We start from the raw sequence: 18,459 nt of genomic DNA on the forward strand, positions 1-18,459 counted from the left end.
GAGGGGGACAGGCGAACGCTGAAGGAGAGGTATTTGAGGGGGACAGGCGAACGCTGAAGGAGGGGTATTTGAAGGGGACAGGCGGAGGCTAACGGAGGGGTATTTGAGGGTCACAGGTGGAGGCTGAAGGAGGAAGCGACAGGAAGGAGAGGTATTTGAGGGGCACGGACGAAGGCTGAAGGAGGGGTATTTGAGGGGACAGGCGGAGGCTAACGGAGAAGCGACAGGGAGGAGGGGTATTTGAGGGGGACAGGCGAACGCTGAAGGAAGGGTATTTGAGGGGGACAGGGGGAGGCTAACGGAGAAGCGACAGAGGAGGGGTATTTGAGGGGCACGGACGAAGGCTGAAGGAGGGGTATTTGAGGGAACAGGCGGAGGCTAACGGAGAAGCGACAGAGGAGGGGTATTTGAGGGAACAGGCGAAGGCTAACGGAGAAGCGACAGAGGAGGGGTATTTGAGGGGGACAGGCGGAGGCTAATGGAGAAGCGACAGAGGAGGGGTATTTGAGGGAACAGGCGAAGGCTAACGGAGAAGCGACAGAGGAGGGGTATTTGAGGGGCACAGACGAAGGCTGTAGGAGGGGTATTTGAGGGAACAGGCGGAGGCTAACGGAGAAGCGACAGAGGAGGGGTATTTGAGGGGGACAGGCGGAGGCTAATGGAGAAGCGACAGAGGAGGGGTATTTGAGGGGGACAGGCGGAGGCTAATGGAGAAGCGACAGAGGAGGGGTATTTGAGGGGGACAGGCGGAGGCTAATGGAGAAGCGACAGAGGAGGGGTATTTGAGGGGGACAGGCGGAGGCTAATGGAGAAGCGACAGAGGAGGGGTATTTGAGGGGGACAGGCGAACGCTGAAGGAGGGGTATTTGAGGGGGACAGGCGGAGGCTAACGGAGAAGCGACAGGGAGGAGGGGTATTTGAGGGAACAGGCGAACGCTGAAGGAGGGGTATTTGAGGGAACAGGCGGAGGCTAACGGAGAAGCGACAGAGGAGGGGTATTTGAGGGGGACAGGCGGAGGCTAATGGAGAAGCGACAGAGGAGGGGTATTTGAGGGGGACAGGCGGAGGCTAATGGAGAAGCGACAGAGGAGGGGTATTTGAGGGGGACAGGCGGAGGCTAATGGAGAAGCGACAGAGGAGGGGTATTTGAGGGGAACAGGCGGAGGCTAATGGAGAAGCGACAGAGGAGGGGTATTTGAAGGGGACAGGCGAACGCTGAAGGAGGGGTATTTGAGGGGGACAGGCGGAGGCTAACGGAGAAGCGACAGGGAGGAGGGGTATTTGAGGGAACAGGCGAACGCTGAAGGAGGGGTATTTGAAGGGGACAGGCGGAGGCTAACGGAGGGGTATTTGAGGGGCACGGACGAAGGCTGAAGGAGGGGTATTTGAGGGAACAGGTGAAGGCTAACGGAGAAGCGACAGAGGAGGGGTATTTGAGGGGCACCTTGATGACGCGGAAGCTGAGGTAACGCCTGTTGAGCATGATGATCTTGTACTCGTCGCTGCCGTCGTCCATCACGTGCCGCAGGGCCAGCAGCGACTGCGTGTTGGTGAGGATGGCACTGCGCCAGGCCGGGTCGCCCTCGTGCGAGATCACCATCTTCTCCTCGTTGCTGGCAATGGCCTCGTACAGCACCGCTGGGTCGTCGTACTCATCCGGGGATGTGAAGTGGTCCTGAGGAGACAGGGGTGGGGGAGAGAGGTTGTTTGGGGAGGGGGGAGGGGTTGCTGGTCAAAACCGGGTGCGGATGCCCATTCCCTTCCCTCCACCACAGCCGGCACCGTAGAGACCACCCCCACCCCCCCCCGACCCTCCGCCCCGATGGTGGGATGGCACTGGGTACCTGATGCAACTTCAGGGACATGCGGACCCCCGGGGCCACCACCTTCTGCAGCAGCTCCATGTCAACGAAAACCCACTCGTCCCGCGGGCAGGTGATGCGGAAATCCCCCTTGAACAGGGCGTGCAGCCCGTACAGGAACGGCTCTAGGCTGCTGCAAGACAGGAGGGGCCAAGGTGGCGGAGGTTAAAACGCACGGGGAAGACGGCAGGACAGTGGGGGGGGGGGCGGAAGAGAGAGAGACAGAGTGCGCGAGACGGGACCGTGAGAGGGGAGGGGGGACAGAGAATGCAAGGCGGGACCGCGGGGGGAGGGAACAGAGAGCGTGAGGCAGCGTAGTGGGAACAGCGAGCGCGAGGCGGGACAGTGGGAGGGGAGGGGGGGACAGAGAGCGAAATTGGACCTTGGGAGGGGAGGGGGAGCGAGACTGGACCATGCAAGGGGAGGGGAGGGGGACAGAGAGCCTATAGTGAGGCCTGACCTTGGCACGGGAGAGGGGAGGGGACCGACAGCGAGGCCGGACTGTGGGAGGGGAGAGGGGAGGGGACCGACAGCAAGGCCGGACCGAGGCAGGGGAGAGGGGAGGGGACTGACAGCTCAGAGCGAGGCCAGACCGTGGGAGGGGAGAGGGGAGGGGGGAGTTTACCGACAGCGAGGCCGGACCGTGGGAGGGGAGGGGGAGGGGACCGAGAGCCGAGAGTGAGGCCGGACCGTGGGAGGGGAGAGGGGACCGTGGGAGGGGAGAGGGGAGGGGACCGAGAGCCGAGAGCGAGGCCGGACCGTGGGAGGGGAGAGGGGAGGGGACCGACAGCGAGGCTGGACCGTGGGAGGGGAGAGGGGAGGGGACCGAGAGCGAGGCCGGACCCTGGGAGGGGACCGAGAGAGAGGCCGGACCGTGGGACGGGAGGCTGGACCATTGGACCATGGGGCGGGTGGGGAGGGGGAGGCTGCTGGGGGTTGAAAACAGTGAGCAGGATGATGGGGGAGAGGGAGGCAGGAGAGTGGGGGGAGAGAGGGAGAAAATGAGGCAAGATGGTGGAGGGAGAGAGAGGGAGTGCAGGGTAGAGTGAGAGAAGAAAAACAGGGGCCACTTTCTCCTGACACTTTCTCTCTCCCCATCTGCTCCTACAGTTCCCCCACCCCAACCCCCTCACCGACCTCTGGGGATCTGTGAGAGGACTGAACGGGCTGAGCACAGTGCTCACAGTTGCACCATGCAGGACCCTGGCCCATCTGGAGTATTGTTTCCAGTTCCGGTCGCCCCTCTATGGGGAGAACGTTGAGACTTTGGAGAGGGTGAAGAAGAGGTTCACCAGGATGCTGCCTGGTTTAGAGAGCGTGTGCTACCATGAGGGGCTGGACAAACTTGGGATATTTTCTCTTGGAATTCTCTGGAGGCTGAAGAAAGATCTGACAGAGGTTTACAAGATTATGAGAGGCATCGGTAGAGTGGACAGGGAGTATCTGTTTCCCGGGGTAGAAATGTCTAATACCAGAGGGCATGCGTTGAAGGTGAGAGGGGGTAGGTTCAAGGGAGATGTGAAGGGTAAGCTTGGTGGATGCCTGGTATGGTGGTAGAGGCAGAGGCCTTTAACAAATGTTTAGACAGACACATGGATGGAGGGATATGGACATTGTGTGTTGAGGAGGGATTAGTTTTTGGAGGTTTTGGGAGTTACTTGGCTAGTAACTGGCCACTGTGGAGCCAACTGAAACGGGCCCTTCAGCCCTGCAAGTCTGTGCTGGCCATTAACTAACCACCTATACTAGTAAGCACAAGAGATTCTGCAGAGGCTGGAAATCCAGAGTAACACACACACAAAGTGCTGGAGGAACTCAGCCGGCCAGGTAGCATCTGTGGAGGGGAATAAACGGTTGACGCTGCGGGCCGAGATCCTGCTTCAGGATTCTACACTAGTCCCACTTCGCTCTCCCTCACACCCCCAGCATCTCCTCCTCAGATTCCACCACGCCCCTTCAGACTCAGATTCTTCCGCTTTTCACGTACGGTAAGATTTGTCGTGTGCGTTAACAACCCACACAGCCCAAGGACGTGCTGGGGGCAGCCCACAAGCGTCGCCACATACTCTGTATGCCCGCTTGGGGAATTTAACAGCGGCCAGCTGACTCGCCCCTCCAAACCCAACGGCAAGGTTGTGGTCCTCTTGGAGGCTTGCGTGCCTCAGTGACCCGGACAGCCACGTTGACTGGAGTCAGGGCTTTGTGCTTTGCCTCTTGGTAGGGTCACTCATGTCAAACAGGTCAAAAAGGTAGAGGCCGGACTAAGAGTGGTCCAGCGGTCCTCCAAGTTCAGGGCTGACAACCCTGACTGGTCAAACAAAACTGTTACGGAAACAGCAATGAGGAATCCTTCTACATCTGAGTGTGACGGGTTCCCGAGTCCCCACCCGGGACTTGCATGACTGACAGTGGAAAATGGAGAGGAAGCTACTGACACGATGAAGGAAACCGCGAACGCCGCCAGAGAAGGAGGACCTTCATTGCCGCCCTCGACGCCAGCGGCGTAACAGGCAGCGAGTAGGTAACTGACTCACCGACCCTTTGGGACGTGGAAGGGAGTTGGAGTTATGGGGAAAACCCATGCAAACTCCACAGCGACAGCACCGAAGGTCACTGGAGCTGTATCTGAACAGCTCTATTCAGCAGCTCAGATCAGGAAGATGTCCTCTGTTGGGAACCTTGAAAACCCCTGGTCAAACGGGCACCTGAGTATTTCTGGCCTTTGGACCCTGGCGGACTCCTTTTGAACTGGACAAGACCTGGGCCCTCCGATTGTTACTTGTGACACCCCCGACCCAACCGTGACTCTCTACCCAGCCCCCCTAGCTCACCCCAACTCTGTCACCTGCCAAGTCCAGGCTCACTTCCCTCACCCTACACTGCGGCAGCCAGGCGGGGTTTGTGGTTTTTTTTGGGGGCGGGGGAGAGGAGAACTGCAGCAGGCAGCCTCTTGTCCTTACCTGGCCGATAGGCTGTGTGAGGCCGTCCCCAGCGCTCTGCGGCCCAGGATGCAGAGCCCGAAACACAAGGCGACGAGCTGGGAATCCCTGTCACTTTCCACGGGCTTCAGTGGGGAGACAAATCAAGCCAAGTTTAATTATCACTCAAACCGTACATCGAACAAGACAGCGCGCTGCCTCGGGCGGCTCCTCACCCGGTCTGCGGCAGCAGGCAAGCCCACGGCTTGAGGCCTGGATCTCGCTACAAGTGAGGCTACACAGCTCCCATGTTGTACGACGCACCACCAGACAAGGGTAACAAGCCTGCAGCAAACTTACATTATGCAAGTATCTTCCTGGTGGGATATTCGGGTCTGGACATCCGGACACGGCCCAGAGAGTAGTGGGGATCTCATTGAAATCAGTGAGGGGGGGATCTTTTTGAAATTCACTGAATATCGAAAGGCCTAGATAGAGTGGGTGTGGAGAGGATGTTTCCTACAGTGGGGGAATCTAGGACCAGAAGGCACAGCCTGAGAATAGAAGATGGAACAGAGATGAGGGGGCAGTTTGTACAGAGGTGAGTAACAATAGAGTATTACTCTCTTGGAGATTGAGAGGAGGCCAGATAGAGTCTTTAAATCAAGGTCGAAGGTTGGTAGGATAAATATGCCCAACAACCCCCCTGACCTTTTAACACATACAAGCCAGGAACAAAGATGGACAAGTTGGATACAAAGAGGGGAAAAAGGAAGAGAAGGAAATGGTTAGGAGGAAGGAGATGACGATAAGATGGAAAGAGCCTAAAACAAAGCAAAAACATCAATGTTGTCTTATTTCTTAGCTACATTTCCACAATAAGGAATGGCATTGAAAGGTGTGAAGTTAGATCTGGTCCCCTCATTACAGGAAGGATGTGAAAGCTTCAGAGAGGGTGCAGAGGAGATATACCAGGATGCTGCCTGGATTAGAGAGCACGGCTTGGGTTGAGCGAGCTAGGGCTGTTCCTCTTTGGAGTGAGGAAGATAGAGGTGTACAAGATGCTATGAGACATAGATCAAGTGGACAGCCAGAGACTTTTCCCCAGGGTGGAAATGGCTAATACGAGGAAGCATAATTTTAAAGTGATTGGGGGGGGGGGGGCGTGTCAGAGGCAAGATCTTTTCTTCTTCTACACACAGACTGTAATGATCTGCCAGGGTTGGTGGCAGACACAGATATATTCGGGACATTTAAGAAACTCCTACATAGGCACGTGCACGATAGGAAAATGGAGGGAAGGGTTAGACTTGGTTAAAAGCTCAGCACCAAGGGCCAAGGGTCTGTACTGGGCTGTGAATGTGCTCTGCTTTATTTTAAGGTGTTTGGAGGAAAATATGGGGGGGAATGTCAGAGGTAGTTTTGTTTTTGTACATAGAGTGATGGGCAAGTGGAACGCCCTGCCAAAGGTGGTGATAGAGGCAGAGTTAAAAATACGCGTGGACTAAGATATTAACTGCCCTGTGCTATCACCAGTGGGATCATCAGTTGATCTGCCACCTGTCTTCAGGAGTTTCGGCCCGCTTATGACCAAGACTCCCTCGAGGTGGTGGGCCAGCAGTGCTAAAGAACCACCTCCCACTGGTGAGCTTAAAAACTTGGCATCTGCCTCTATCAGTCACTTCCATCCAACAGATAGTCTGCTCTTCAGGTGTCTATGCAACTACTGAAGGGTTTGCAAGATAAGTGTACACTGTCTGACTATCTGCCCCTCTGGACGTACTTGGTCCACACCCATGCTGATCCTTTCTCTGCTGCCTCAGCTACAGTCCTGCTGGTTGACTTCATCTCTCTTCTAGTGAAGCCAAGGTCACGCAGCCACTTCTGGAAAATGAACGCAATAAACCCACGGCAGCCTACTTCGAATGGATAGCATGAGACCTTCCACCCTCTGTCTCCGCACTCTGATCTTAATTCTGCATACTTGGTTAACTTGCGCTCATGGGCTTCACTGATGTCGTCTTCCCAGGGGACTGTGAGTTCACCAATAACCACTTCTCTACTGGTGTCAGACCATACGATTATATTAGATAAATTAGGGACACTTTAGAAAGATAGGCATGTGGATGACAGAAAAATGGAGGGCTGTGTAGGAGAGAATGATTAGATTGATCTTAGAGTAGGTTAAAAACTCGGCGCAACATCGTTCTACGCTGTAGAACGTATACGAATAAAATTTCATTGAATGGACAGGGAGACTGTAGCAACTGCAGCCTCTTTTCACCACCTCCCCTGCTGCCCCATCTCCCTCCCCACACCCCCGGATCCCACATCTCCACACCCCCGATCGTGTACCACCGAACAATCCGTCACGGGTGGTGGCCTTCCGGCCCGAGGCTCCCCTGCCGCCACGTAGGCCCCACCTTGTCCCGCTGCCCAGCGCAGTACTGGATCCAGTCCAGGTACACATTGCAGAAGGAGGCCAAGGAGATGCCCTGCATGCGGTGGTCGTAGTCCTCGTCGATGTTGTGGTTGAAGGTGGGGTCGCTGTCGGCGTAGCCGGGACTGGAACAGGGCCGCAGCACCTCCTGAATGGCCTCATTGTTCAGCCATTCTTCCAGCTTTGGCGAGCGGCTCACGTAGTAGACTATGCTCTGGGGGGTGGGGGGGTGGGGGGAGAGAGAACAGAGAGAGGTCAGGACGTAGAACCTGTACAGCAGAGAAACAGGCTCTAGAAAAATGGGCGGGGGCGGTCTCACTGAAATCGATCGAATACTGAAAGGCCTGGATAGAGTGGATGTGGAGAGGATGTTTCCTATAGTGGGCAAGTCTAGGTCCAGAGATCACAACCTCCGGATACAAGGACAACCCTTTAGAACAGGAATGAAGGGGGATTTCTTCAGAGGGTGGCGAATCTGTGGAAGTCGCTGCCTCAGACCGAGTCATTGGGTGTATTTAAAGCGGAGGCAGATCGGTTCTTGAGTAGTCAGGGCGTCAAGGGTTACGGGGAGAAGGCAGGAGAATGGGGTTGAGAGGGATAATAAATAACTCAGCCCTGATGGAACAGTGGGGTAGACAGAACAGGTCAAGTGGTCTAACTTTGCTCCTGCATCTTATAGTCTTCTAATTCTGCCAACAAAGTGTTATGAAGGGGAGAAACACGGCAGCCTCCTCCCTGCCCCTAACCACATGAACTAGACTAGCTCTCAAACTTCCAGTAATGCCTCCCACCCCTCCTCCACCATTCCCCATTCCCCTTTCCCTCTCTCACTGTACCTCCCTGCCCGCCCATCGCCTCCCTCTGGCGCTCCTCCCCCCGTTTCTTTCTTCCGTGGCCTTGTCTCTTTCACCAATCCACTTCCCAGCTCTTTACTTCATCCCTTCCCCCTCCCGGTTTCACCCATCACCTTGTGCTTCTCTCCCCTCCTCCCCACCTTTTACATCTACTCAAGCGACACACATCGAAGTTGCTGGTGAACGCAGCAGGCCAGGCAGCATCTCTAGGAAGAGGTACAGTCGACGTTTCGGGCCGAGACCCTTCGTCAGGACTAACTGAAGGAAGAGCTAGTAAGAGATTTACTCTTACTAAATCTACTCCTCAGCTTTTTTTCCCTACAGTCCTGTTAAAGGGTCTCAGCCCGAAACGTCGACTGTTTACTCTTCTCCACTGATGCTGCCCGGCCTGCTGAGTTCCTCCGACATTTTGTGTGCGTTGCTCGGATTTCCAGCGTCGGCAGATTTTCTCGTTTGTTACTCGACTGATGCCTGCAAAGAGCCAGCTGACTTTACGAATGAAGGCAGAAAGAAGGGCCTCCGAGCGGAAACACCAACTCTGTTTCTCTCCCCGTAAATGCTGCCTGACCTGCTAAGTGTTTCTAGCATTTTTGTTTGTTCGGCATTAGCATTAGCGGCAGCTCTGTAAGTCGCCTCACAGAGTTTGAATCACATCGTGGGTGGCCTTCAGGTGAACCACGTGGTAGACCAGCAGGGGAGACGAGAATCGGACCTGCCAGGGCCTGGATGGGACCGTAGCGCGGTTACAGGGGTACCTTCACATAGTAGGTGATGAGGATCTTGCGCAGGTCGAACACCTGGAGCATGGAGGCCGCATTGTTGTCGCTGATGCTGTAGCCCTCCAGGACGTACTTGGTGGCTGCGACCTCCCAGGCGAGCCAGCGCTGACCGAAGGCAGCGTTGAAGGACAGCATGTGGGGCAGGTGGCCAGGCTCGCAGCAGCAGCAACCCTCGTCCTCCTCCACGCCCTCCGTGATGGCCTCCACCTCTCGCTGCTGACAGTAGGTGCCTGGTAGGACACGGAGAAACACCGGTCAGGATGAGCGGGGGGGGGGGGGTGGAGCGAACGCTATAGGGAGCAAGGTGGGGGGGGTAGAGAGAGAGGAGTGTCAGAGGGAAGGAGTGAGAGAGCAAAGGGGGGAAGGAGGGAGGGAGAAAAGAGAGAGAGAGCAAGGGAGAAAGAGAGGCTGGTGGGGAGTGTGGGAAGGGGAGGGTGAGGAGGATGAGGGGAAGGGGAGGGTGAGGAGGATGAGGGGAAGGGGAGGGTGAGGAGGATGGGGGAAGGGGAAGGGTGAGGAGGATGAGGGGAAGGGGAGGGTGAGGAGGATGAGGGGAAGGGGAGGGTGAGGAGGATGAGGGGAAGGGGAGGGTGAGGAGGATGAGGGGAAGGGGAGGGTGAGGAGGATGAGGGGAAGGGGAGGGTGAGGAGGATGAGGGGAAGGGGAGGGTGAGGAGGATGAGGGGAAGGGGAGGGTGAGGAGGATGAGGGGAAGGGGAGGGTGAGGAGGATGAGGGGAAGGGGAGGGTGAGAAGGATGGGGGAAGGGGAAGGGTGAGGAGGATGAGGGGAAGGGGAGGGTGAGGAGGATGAGGGGAAGGGGAGGGTGAGGAGGATGAGGGGAAGGGGGAGGGTGAGGAGGATGAGGGGAAGGGGAGGGTGAGGAGGATGGAGGAAGGGGGAGGGTGAGGAGGATGAGGGGAAGGGGAGGGTGAGGAGGATGAGGGGAAGGGGAGGGTGAGGAGGATGAGGGGAAGGGGAGGGTGAGGAGGATGAGGGGAAGGGGAGGGTGAGGAGGATGAGGGGAAGGGGAGGGTGAGGAGGATGAGGGGAAGGGGAGGGTGAGGAGGATGAGGGGAAGGGGAGGGTGAGGAGGATGAGGGGAAGGGGGAGGGTGAGGAGGATGAGGGGAAGGGAGGGTGAGGAGGATGAGGGGAAGGGGAGGGTGAGGAGGATGAGGGGAAGGGGGAGGGTGAGGAGGATGAGGGGAAGGGGAGGGTGAGGAGGATGAGGGGAAGGGGGAGGGTGAGGAGGATGAGGGGAAGGGGGAGGGTGAGGATGAGGGGAAGGGGAGGATGAGGGGAAGGGGAAGGGTGAGGAGGATGAGGGGAAGGGGGAGGGTGAGGATGAGGGGAAGGGGAGGATGGGGGAAGGGGGAGGGTGAGGAGGATGAGGGGAAGGGGGAGGGGGAGGAGGATGAGGGGAAGGGGAGGGTGAGGATGAGGGGAAGGGGAGGATGAGGGGAAGGGGAGGATGAGGGGAAGGGGAGGATGAGGGGAAGGGGAGGAAGGGGAGGATGAGGGGAAGGGGGAGGGTGAGGAGGATGAGGGGAAGGGGGAGGGTGAGGAGGATGAGGGGAAGGGGAAGGGTGAGGAGGATGAGGGGAAGGGGAAGGGTGAGGAGGATGAGGGGAAGGGGAGGGTGAGGAGGATGAGGGGAAGGGGAGGGAGGGGGAAGGTGGAGGGTGGGAGGGAGGGAGGAGGGAGTGAAGGGTGATAGGAAAGGGATGCTGTTGGGAAGGAAAGGGGGTGGAGGGTGGGAGAGAGGGATTGATGAGGGGGTAGAGCGGGAAGGCGGAAGGGAGATTCAGGGAGGTGGGGAGAGAGGGAACACGGGGGGACAGCAAGAATTCCAAACAATGTGCTGGGTTGGGGTGGGGGGGGGGGAAATTCACAACAAACTAGGTGCCAGCGTGTCTAAGAACAAGGAACATTCTTGTCCCTTGTGCGTCTCTCTCTGCTGTCCTCCTATCCCAGGCTCCCCCGCACCTGCACAGCTACCATCAGTAGGATTGCTATTTTATGCACAGCAAGACTTGTCTTACGTCTTATGGTCTTACCTCCTATGTCTTACGGGCCAAGACTCCACAAACTGCAACCATGTGATATCCAGTCACTAACTTTAGCTGTGGGATTAAATATTAGCCCCGGACACCCTCAATGGGAGGGTTGCCTTATGAGGAAAGGTTGGCATCAATTCTGATGCGGGGCCTTGGGTCAGAAACCTTAACTGACCTTGCCTCGCTACAGATATTGCCTGGCCTGAGAGTTTCCAGCAGTTTTCTGTTTTTTTTAGTATTTACAAGGTATTTCTTCCCCCCATTCATTTCAGGAATCAATGGGCCTGTCCTCCAAGTGTGGCAACGGGATCTTTCAGATCTGTCCCAAGCAGGGGTCCACGCTGCTTTGCCTCACCTGCGGCACTGGGAAGGTCAGACTGGATTGTGGGCTCAAGTTCCCGTGACTGGGTTGAAATTCTTAGCTTTCTGAACTCAGGAGACGGTGGGGGGGGAGGGGTAAATTGAGATGAGGAGCGAGGCACTGCTCTCACATCTCTAGTGACATCTGGCGCTGTCGGTATATGGAGTTTGCTCTCCTAAAACCATGCTGGTTTTCCTAGGAAATCCAGTTTACTCCCACATCATACGTAGTTAAAGTTAAAGTCTGTCCCGAGCCTTATAGGCCCATCAGGCCGGTGTTTATGCCGGTTTCCGTGGCGTGAAGCGACTGAGAGTACGAGACTCCCCCCCACCCACCCCCCGGATAGGACGCCAGTCTATCGCAAGGTTAACCCCCAGCATTTTGCCGGTACCCATTTTCAGCTGGGTGGACTGTGGAGCAGTGTGTGGTTAAGTGCCTTGCTCAAGGACACAACACGCTGCCTCGGCCAAGGCTCGAACTCACGACCTTCAGATCGCTCGTCCAACGCCCTAACCACTTGGCCACGCGCCCACACCACATCAGACACATTACATACCAACGTAATTGCAAAGGAAGCACGACAGTGACTACTTCCTCAGCCCGCAATGTCACTACGCCTCTGGCGCCACCAGACCGTGCCCTGAACTCACTAACCCCAAGTGTGCAATGCATTGTTGGAATGTAGGAGGAAACCAGAGCACCTTGAGGAAACCTACGTGGTCATGAGGAGAACGTACAAACTCCTTACAGAGAGTGGCAGGAATCGAAGATTCGCTCTTACAGCTGGCGCTAAAATAGCGTAACGCTAACCACTATGCTACCGTGCAGTCCCAATGACGCCACCCCCACCCTCCCACACAGCCGTCTGTGGCAACGAATTCCTCAGATTCACCACCTACTGGCTGAAGACATCCCTCATCTCTGTTCCTGTATTCTGAGGCTGTGCCCTCTGGTCCTAGACTCTGCCGCTACCGAGAACATCCCCTGGTACCTCGGAACTCCAACCCCCGCAGCTGGAAGGTGACGATTCCGTTGCCGATCTCGATGAGGTGCACCAGGGCGTTGAGGTAGTCCGAAGCCAGGATGAAGCAGTCGCCCATGGCGTAGTTGCCCCAGCGTCCCAGGAGCAGGTCCCCACACAGGCTGTGCTGCAGCGAGCGGGTCAGGTGCTCGTAGAAGATAGAGTTGAGGTTGTTGTCGTCCGCACCTGCAACGCAAGACCCTACGGGTTAGGCTGCGGTCCGACCTTCCGTCCGTCACCTCCTCCCTCACTCCCCCCTCCAAAAACCCTCCCCTTCCCCATTCAGACTGTGTATAAGAAAGCCATACCTACATTGGCATGGCTCTTCCTCACTCCCACAATGCCGGGGGGGGGGGGGGCGGAGATGTCCGGATAGACTTGGGGCTATCAGGGATCAACTTCATTCAGCAGAAAACATTTAATGTATTAGGAATTAGCTGCAGTGTGTTGGTCAGAGTGCAAATTTTTCTGCATAGTTGGGGAATTAAGGGTTACGGGGAAAAAGGAGACTAGTCCATGGCCAGATCAGTCACGATGTTATTCAATGGTGGAACCTGCTCCGATTGTTTGTGCTCTTCTGTTCAAATTCAATTATCAAAAATAAATTATATTAAAATATTCCAGCTGTATGTAAAAATAAATTTAAATGTAATTTTTCAAAAATTACATATAAAGAGCTAAGAGGTTAAAGTATAAACGTGGAATAAAATTTGCCTAAATACCAACATGTCTATACAATGTAAACAGCATGATAAAAAAAAGTGGCTTAAAGTGTTTATACTGCAGTATAGTGATAGAGCTGATAGATTGGGGCGGGGGGGGATGGATAGGGTAACTAGAATGGTTGATGATTCTTCTGGTGAAGTACAGCGACGACTTGCTGGCAGCAAACTCTGCTTTTAGATCACACTCTCTCTCGAAAACAATCACTGCAATCACTGTTACTTCCCTTTTGGAGTTGAGCTTTTGAACTGCCTGCAAGACCTGGCATTTTTTTTTTGCAGTGTGAACTGAAGTCTGGTGCAGGACGGTGGCGGCCTGGCGCGTACGGGACGAATCGAGGCGGCAGGGCGCCGGGCCCCGAGAGCGGGGAATGCTTGGCTGCTGGGGTAGACTCGGAAGGCGATTTGAAAAGTCAGGGTGTCAGGGCTGGAGGAGAGAGGCAGGCCAGTGTTCAGCCCACTGCTCACGAAGTTTACCCGTCTCTGCCCTACATAGAGGCTGTGGCTTTGTGCTTGTGAACTCCCTTTCGTAAACTTCAGTTCTGAACGTTGTTTGCATGATTTGTCTTTTTCCTGCACACTGGGTGTTTGGTGGTCTTTTTTCTAAACTGGGTTTCTTTGTTTTGTGGCTGACTGCAGGATGACGACTGCTTTTCACATTGTTTGTCAATGATTTGGGTAATGGAATTGATGGCTTTGTGGCAAAGTTTGCAGATGATACGAAGACAGGTGGAAGGGTAGTTAGTGCTGAGGAAGCAATGCGATTGGACTTAGACAAATTGGAAGAACGGGCAAAAATAGTGGCAGATGGAACAGTGTTGGGAAATGTACGACAATGCATTTTGGTGAAAACAATAGTTCACACTATTATCTAAATGGGGAGAAGGTTCAAACATCAGAGGTGCAGAGGGACTTAGGAGTCCTCATGCAAGACTCCCAGAAGGTTAATTTACAGGTAGAGTCTGTGTTAAAGAAGGCAAATGCAATGTTGGCATTTATTTCAAGGGGAATCGAATACAAAAGCAAGGAGATAATGCTGAGGCTTTATAAGACACTAGCCAGGCTACACTTGGAGTATTGTCAACAGTTTTGGGCCCCATATCTCAGAAAGGATGTGTTGCCATTGGAGAGTCCAGAGGAGGTTCATGAGGATGATTCTTGGGAACGACAGGGTTAACATAGGAGGAGTGTTTGGCAGCTTTGGGCCTGCACTCACTGTAATTTAGAAGAATGCAGAGGGATCTCATGGAAACCTACGGAATGTTGAAAGGACTAGATAGGGTGGATGTGGAGAGGATGTCTCCTAAAGTGGGGGTATCCAGAACTAGAGGGCACAGCCTCAAAATTGAAGGGCGACTCTTTACAACAGAGGTAAAGAGGGATTTTTTTTTTTAGCCAGAGAGTAGTGAATCTGTGGAATGCTTTGCCACAGACGGCAGTGAAGGTCAAGTCCGCGGGTATATTTAAAGTAGAAGCCGATCGTTTCCTGATCAGTCAGGTCATCAAAGGCTGTGGTGAGAAGGCAGGGGTATGGGGTTGAGTGGGATCCGGGATCAGCCGTGATGGAATGGCGGAGCAGATTCAATGGGCTGAATGGCCTGATTCTGCTCCTTTGTCTTACGACGAATCTCAAGGTTGTACTGTATATAGTATATATACAGTTAGATAATACATGTACTTTGAACTTTGGATCAACTGCCTGGGGGAGAAACTTTTCAGATGGCATGAAGATTTTTTTTTGTTTTAACAGCACTCGCCAGAAGGGAGCTTGCAGGCGGGGCGGTGCCTGTTTTTTCTGTCCTGGGCACATACAAGTCCTGCAGTGATGCTGAGCTGCAGCCAACGACCCTTCTCTGCCGTCCCGACTGTTCGCTGTAGTTTTCGCACACTGCAAAACGATACTGCACTGAACCCGACAGTAATGGCTGATGGGATGATACTCTCTCTAGAATTGCACCAGTACGTTCTGGGGAAGATGGAATTTTACCAGCCGCCGCAAGAAGTACGTTCTCTGCTGGGTCTTTTTGACCTTTATCAGCGAGGTCCACAGGGCTGAGTAGATTTCAGAATATCAGGACTGGGCAGGCACGTGAACTGCTGGAGGTGTTTCAAAGACGGGGCCGGGAAGACACGAGCTACAAGGGCACTTCTCCCGCACCACGTCAGCGGAGGCACACAGTCGTTGACCACCCGCCCCCACCCCCCCCCGGCGCCCACGGCGGAGGTTTGCGGACGTTACCTGGGTTCCGGTCCAGCTGGGTTGCCAGCCGAGTGTTGGAGTGATCGACCCGCTTGGTGCTGAGTGGGAGAGACGGAGAGACGCGAGTCAGTGGACAGTCTCACACCAAGCCTGTTGCTGCTATCCACAGCCAAAGAACCCAAACCTGTCACAGAGATTTGGCAGGGAAACAATCCCATCGAATCTGTGTCAACCCCTTTCACATTAGACCTATATTTGCATCCAATCCCACCCATAAAGCATCTGGATTCTGAAGACCTTCAGTAAGGCAATGCCCTAAAGCTTGTTAAACAAAATTAATGTACATACCACAGTTTGAGGACTAGTTATTAGCACCCTCCCCACAAAAAAAAAGTAGGGAGAAACAGGTTATAAACAGAGATTCTGCAGATGCTGGAAATCTAGACCAAGAGGGCCACAACCTTGTCATAAGGTTTGGGGGTTTGCCTGCCTCAGTGACCCGGGGGCTACGCTGGCTGGAGTCAGGGCTTTATGCTTTGGCTCTTGGTAGGGTCACCCATGCCAAACAGGTCAAAGGGTAGAGGTCAGACTAACAGTGGTCCACCGGTCCTCCAGGTTCAGGGCTAACAACCCTGACTGGTCAGACAAAATGGTTACAGAAACAGCAATGAAGAACTCTTCTACACCTGAGTGCGATGGTATTCCTGAGTCTCCACCAGGAACATACGTGACTGACAGCTGTGAACACCGAGCTACCGGCACGGTGAAGGAAGCCCTGAACACTGCCAGAGATGGAGGGCCTTCATTCCAGCCCTAAACACCAGCAGCCTAACGGGTAGTAGGTGGAAATCCAGAGTAATACACACACAAAAAGCCGGAGGAACTCAGCAGGTCAGGCAGCAGCTATGAAGATGAATAAGGAGCCGACATTTTGGGCAGAAACCCTTCCCCACCGAGAAGAATGGGTTCTTTTCAGGATGGAAGGCAGTGCCTAGTGGATTCCACCAGCACTGGTCCTGAGCAGTCTGCAATCTTCACCAACCACGAGGATGAAGGAATTAAATCTAATACAACACCTTTACTCCCTGTAACCCATTCCAGATGCAGGCTCATCCCTCCTTCACTACAATGAAAACACATCCCGACGTCTTTACAATGAGGTCCTTACTTGTAATCGCGCTCCCAAAATTTCACTGGCCTGGCGTAGGAGGTGATGAAGACGGCACTGCCGAGGAGGGGGTTCAGAGGAGTGGAGACCAGGGCCGAGAGCACAGCCTGCACAAAGAGCATGGCAGAATCTGAGAGGAGGGAACGGCTAAGGAAGCTGAAAGTTCCAGGTAAATGTTATTATCAGAGTTCACCGCATACAACTCTGAGATTCATTTTCCTTTAAGCCAATCCACAGAATAGTAACTGTAAACAGGATCAGTGAAAGATCAACCAGAGTGCAGAAGACAACAAACTGCAAATGCAAATATAAATAAATATAAATAAATAACGAGAGCATGAGATAGAGTCCTTAAAGTGAGATCATTGGTTGTGGGAACGTCTCAATAGATATCCTCTTTTGTGCAAGAGTTGAGGGGTGGTAACTGTTTCTGAACCTGGTGGTGCAAGACCTGAGGCTCTTGTACCTTCTACCTGATGGCAGCAGTGAGAAGAGAGCATGCCCTGGGTGGTGGGGATCTCTGATGATGGATGCTGCTTTCCTACGACAGCGCTTCATGTAGATGTGCTCAATAGGTGAGTGTAGTTATCCCCCTTTGTTCAGGAGCCTGATGGTTGAGGGGTGGTAATTGTTTCTGAAACTGGTGGTGTGGGTCCTGAGGCTCCTGTACCTCCTTCCTGATGGTTGAAGGGTAGTAGCTGTTCCTGAACCTGGTGGTGTGAGTCCTGAGGCTCTTGTACCTTCTACCTGATGGCAGCAGTGAGAAGAGAGCACGGCCTGGGTGGTGGGGATCTCTGATGATGGATGCTGCTTTCCTACGACAGCGTTTCATGTAGATGTGCTCAATAGATGAGTGTAGTTATCCCTTTTGTTCAGGAGCCTGATAGTTGAGGGGTGGTAACTGTTCCTGAACCTGGTGGTGTGAGTCCTGAGGCTCCTGTACCTCCTACCTGGCAGCAGCCTGGGTGGTGGGGATCTCTGATGATGGACGCTGCTTTCCTACGACAGCGTTTCATCGGTTGGGAGGGCATCACCCGTGATTCATTACCCTTTGTAGAATTTTCTGTTCAAAGGCATCGATGTTTCAGAGGAAGGGCAAGGCCACCCCCCGCACCATCCGGAGTACTTACAGGATGGGCTTCCTCAGGCCATCTGGGCCATGCCAGCTTCTCATTGGGCAGGAGGTACAGAAGCCTGAAGTCCCACACCACCAGGTTCAGGAACAGCGACTTCCCTTCAACCATTCCAGCCAATGGGCACAACCCTAATCACTGCAGGACCCTGAGGCAATGGGCTGGTCCTGGACTTATTTCCTGGCATTTACATATTACTATTTAATTATTTATGGTTTTATATTGCTTTATTTATACTCTATTCTTGGTTGGTGCAACTGTAACGAAAACCAATTTCCCTCGGGGTCAATAAAGTATGACTATGACTAGCTTCGCAACACGAGGACCATTGTGCACCAGAATACTGGTTTTCCTTCTCATTGTGGTTGTTCTTGTGTAAATTGTGTAATTTAATGCTCACTTTTGCGAATGCTGCTCATCTGATGCTACGTGTCTGTGATGCCACTGCGAGAAGGCTTTTCCATTGCACCGGTCCATACGTGCACTTGTGCAAAGGACAACAGACTGGACCTCAGGAGGTACAGGAGCCTGAAGACACGTTCTCAATGTTAGGAAGTGCCCCCACTTCCTTCAGAGTTTGAGGCAAGCGAGACACCACCTCCCCCATCTTAACCGAACTTTACAGGAGCACCATGGAGAGTGTCCTGACAAGTTGCATCTCCATCTGGTCTGGGAGCAGCCGAGCATCGGGCCGGAAGTCCCTGCAAAGGACTGTGAGAACGGCCGAGAGGATCATAGGGGTCTCCCTACCGTCCATCGGGGACATTTATCAGGAACGCTGCGTACACAGGGCCCTTAGTATTATCAAGGATCCCACCCGTTCATCCAGCATCCTCTTTGACTTTCTACCATCAGGCAGGAGACTTCGATACATAAAGACAAGAACGGTCAGGATGGTAAACAGTTTCTTCCCTCAGGCCATCAGGCTTCTGAACTCCCTGCCG

General features: G+C 54.1%; 1 protein-coding gene across 1 annotated transcript in view; it reads right to left on the minus strand.

The window, feature by feature from the left end:
- The window catches only part of LOC134339725 (pecanex-like protein 3), a 116,775-nt gene that overhangs the window by 13,289 nt on the left and 85,027 nt on the right, over positions 1-18,459 (minus strand). The window contains exons 24-31 of the mRNA XM_063036449.1: positions 16,383-16,512; positions 15,254-15,312; positions 12,263-12,478; positions 8,830-9,083; positions 7,204-7,434; positions 4,823-4,926; positions 1,845-1,995; positions 1,445-1,675 (exon numbers count right to left, since the gene is read on the minus strand). Coding sequence (XP_062892519.1) covers positions 1,445-1,675; positions 1,845-1,995; positions 4,823-4,926; positions 7,204-7,434; positions 8,830-9,083; positions 12,263-12,478; positions 15,254-15,312; positions 16,383-16,512 — 1,376 coding nt within the window. The remainder of the gene's footprint in view (positions 1-1,444; positions 1,676-1,844; positions 1,996-4,822; positions 4,927-7,203; positions 7,435-8,829; positions 9,084-12,262; positions 12,479-15,253; positions 15,313-16,382; positions 16,513-18,459) is intronic.

This window comes from Mobula hypostoma, chromosome 30 (genome assembly GCF_963921235.1).
Source record: "Mobula hypostoma chromosome 30, sMobHyp1.1, whole genome shotgun sequence".
Lineage (NCBI taxonomy): Eukaryota > Metazoa > Chordata > Chondrichthyes > Myliobatiformes > Myliobatidae > Mobula > Mobula hypostoma.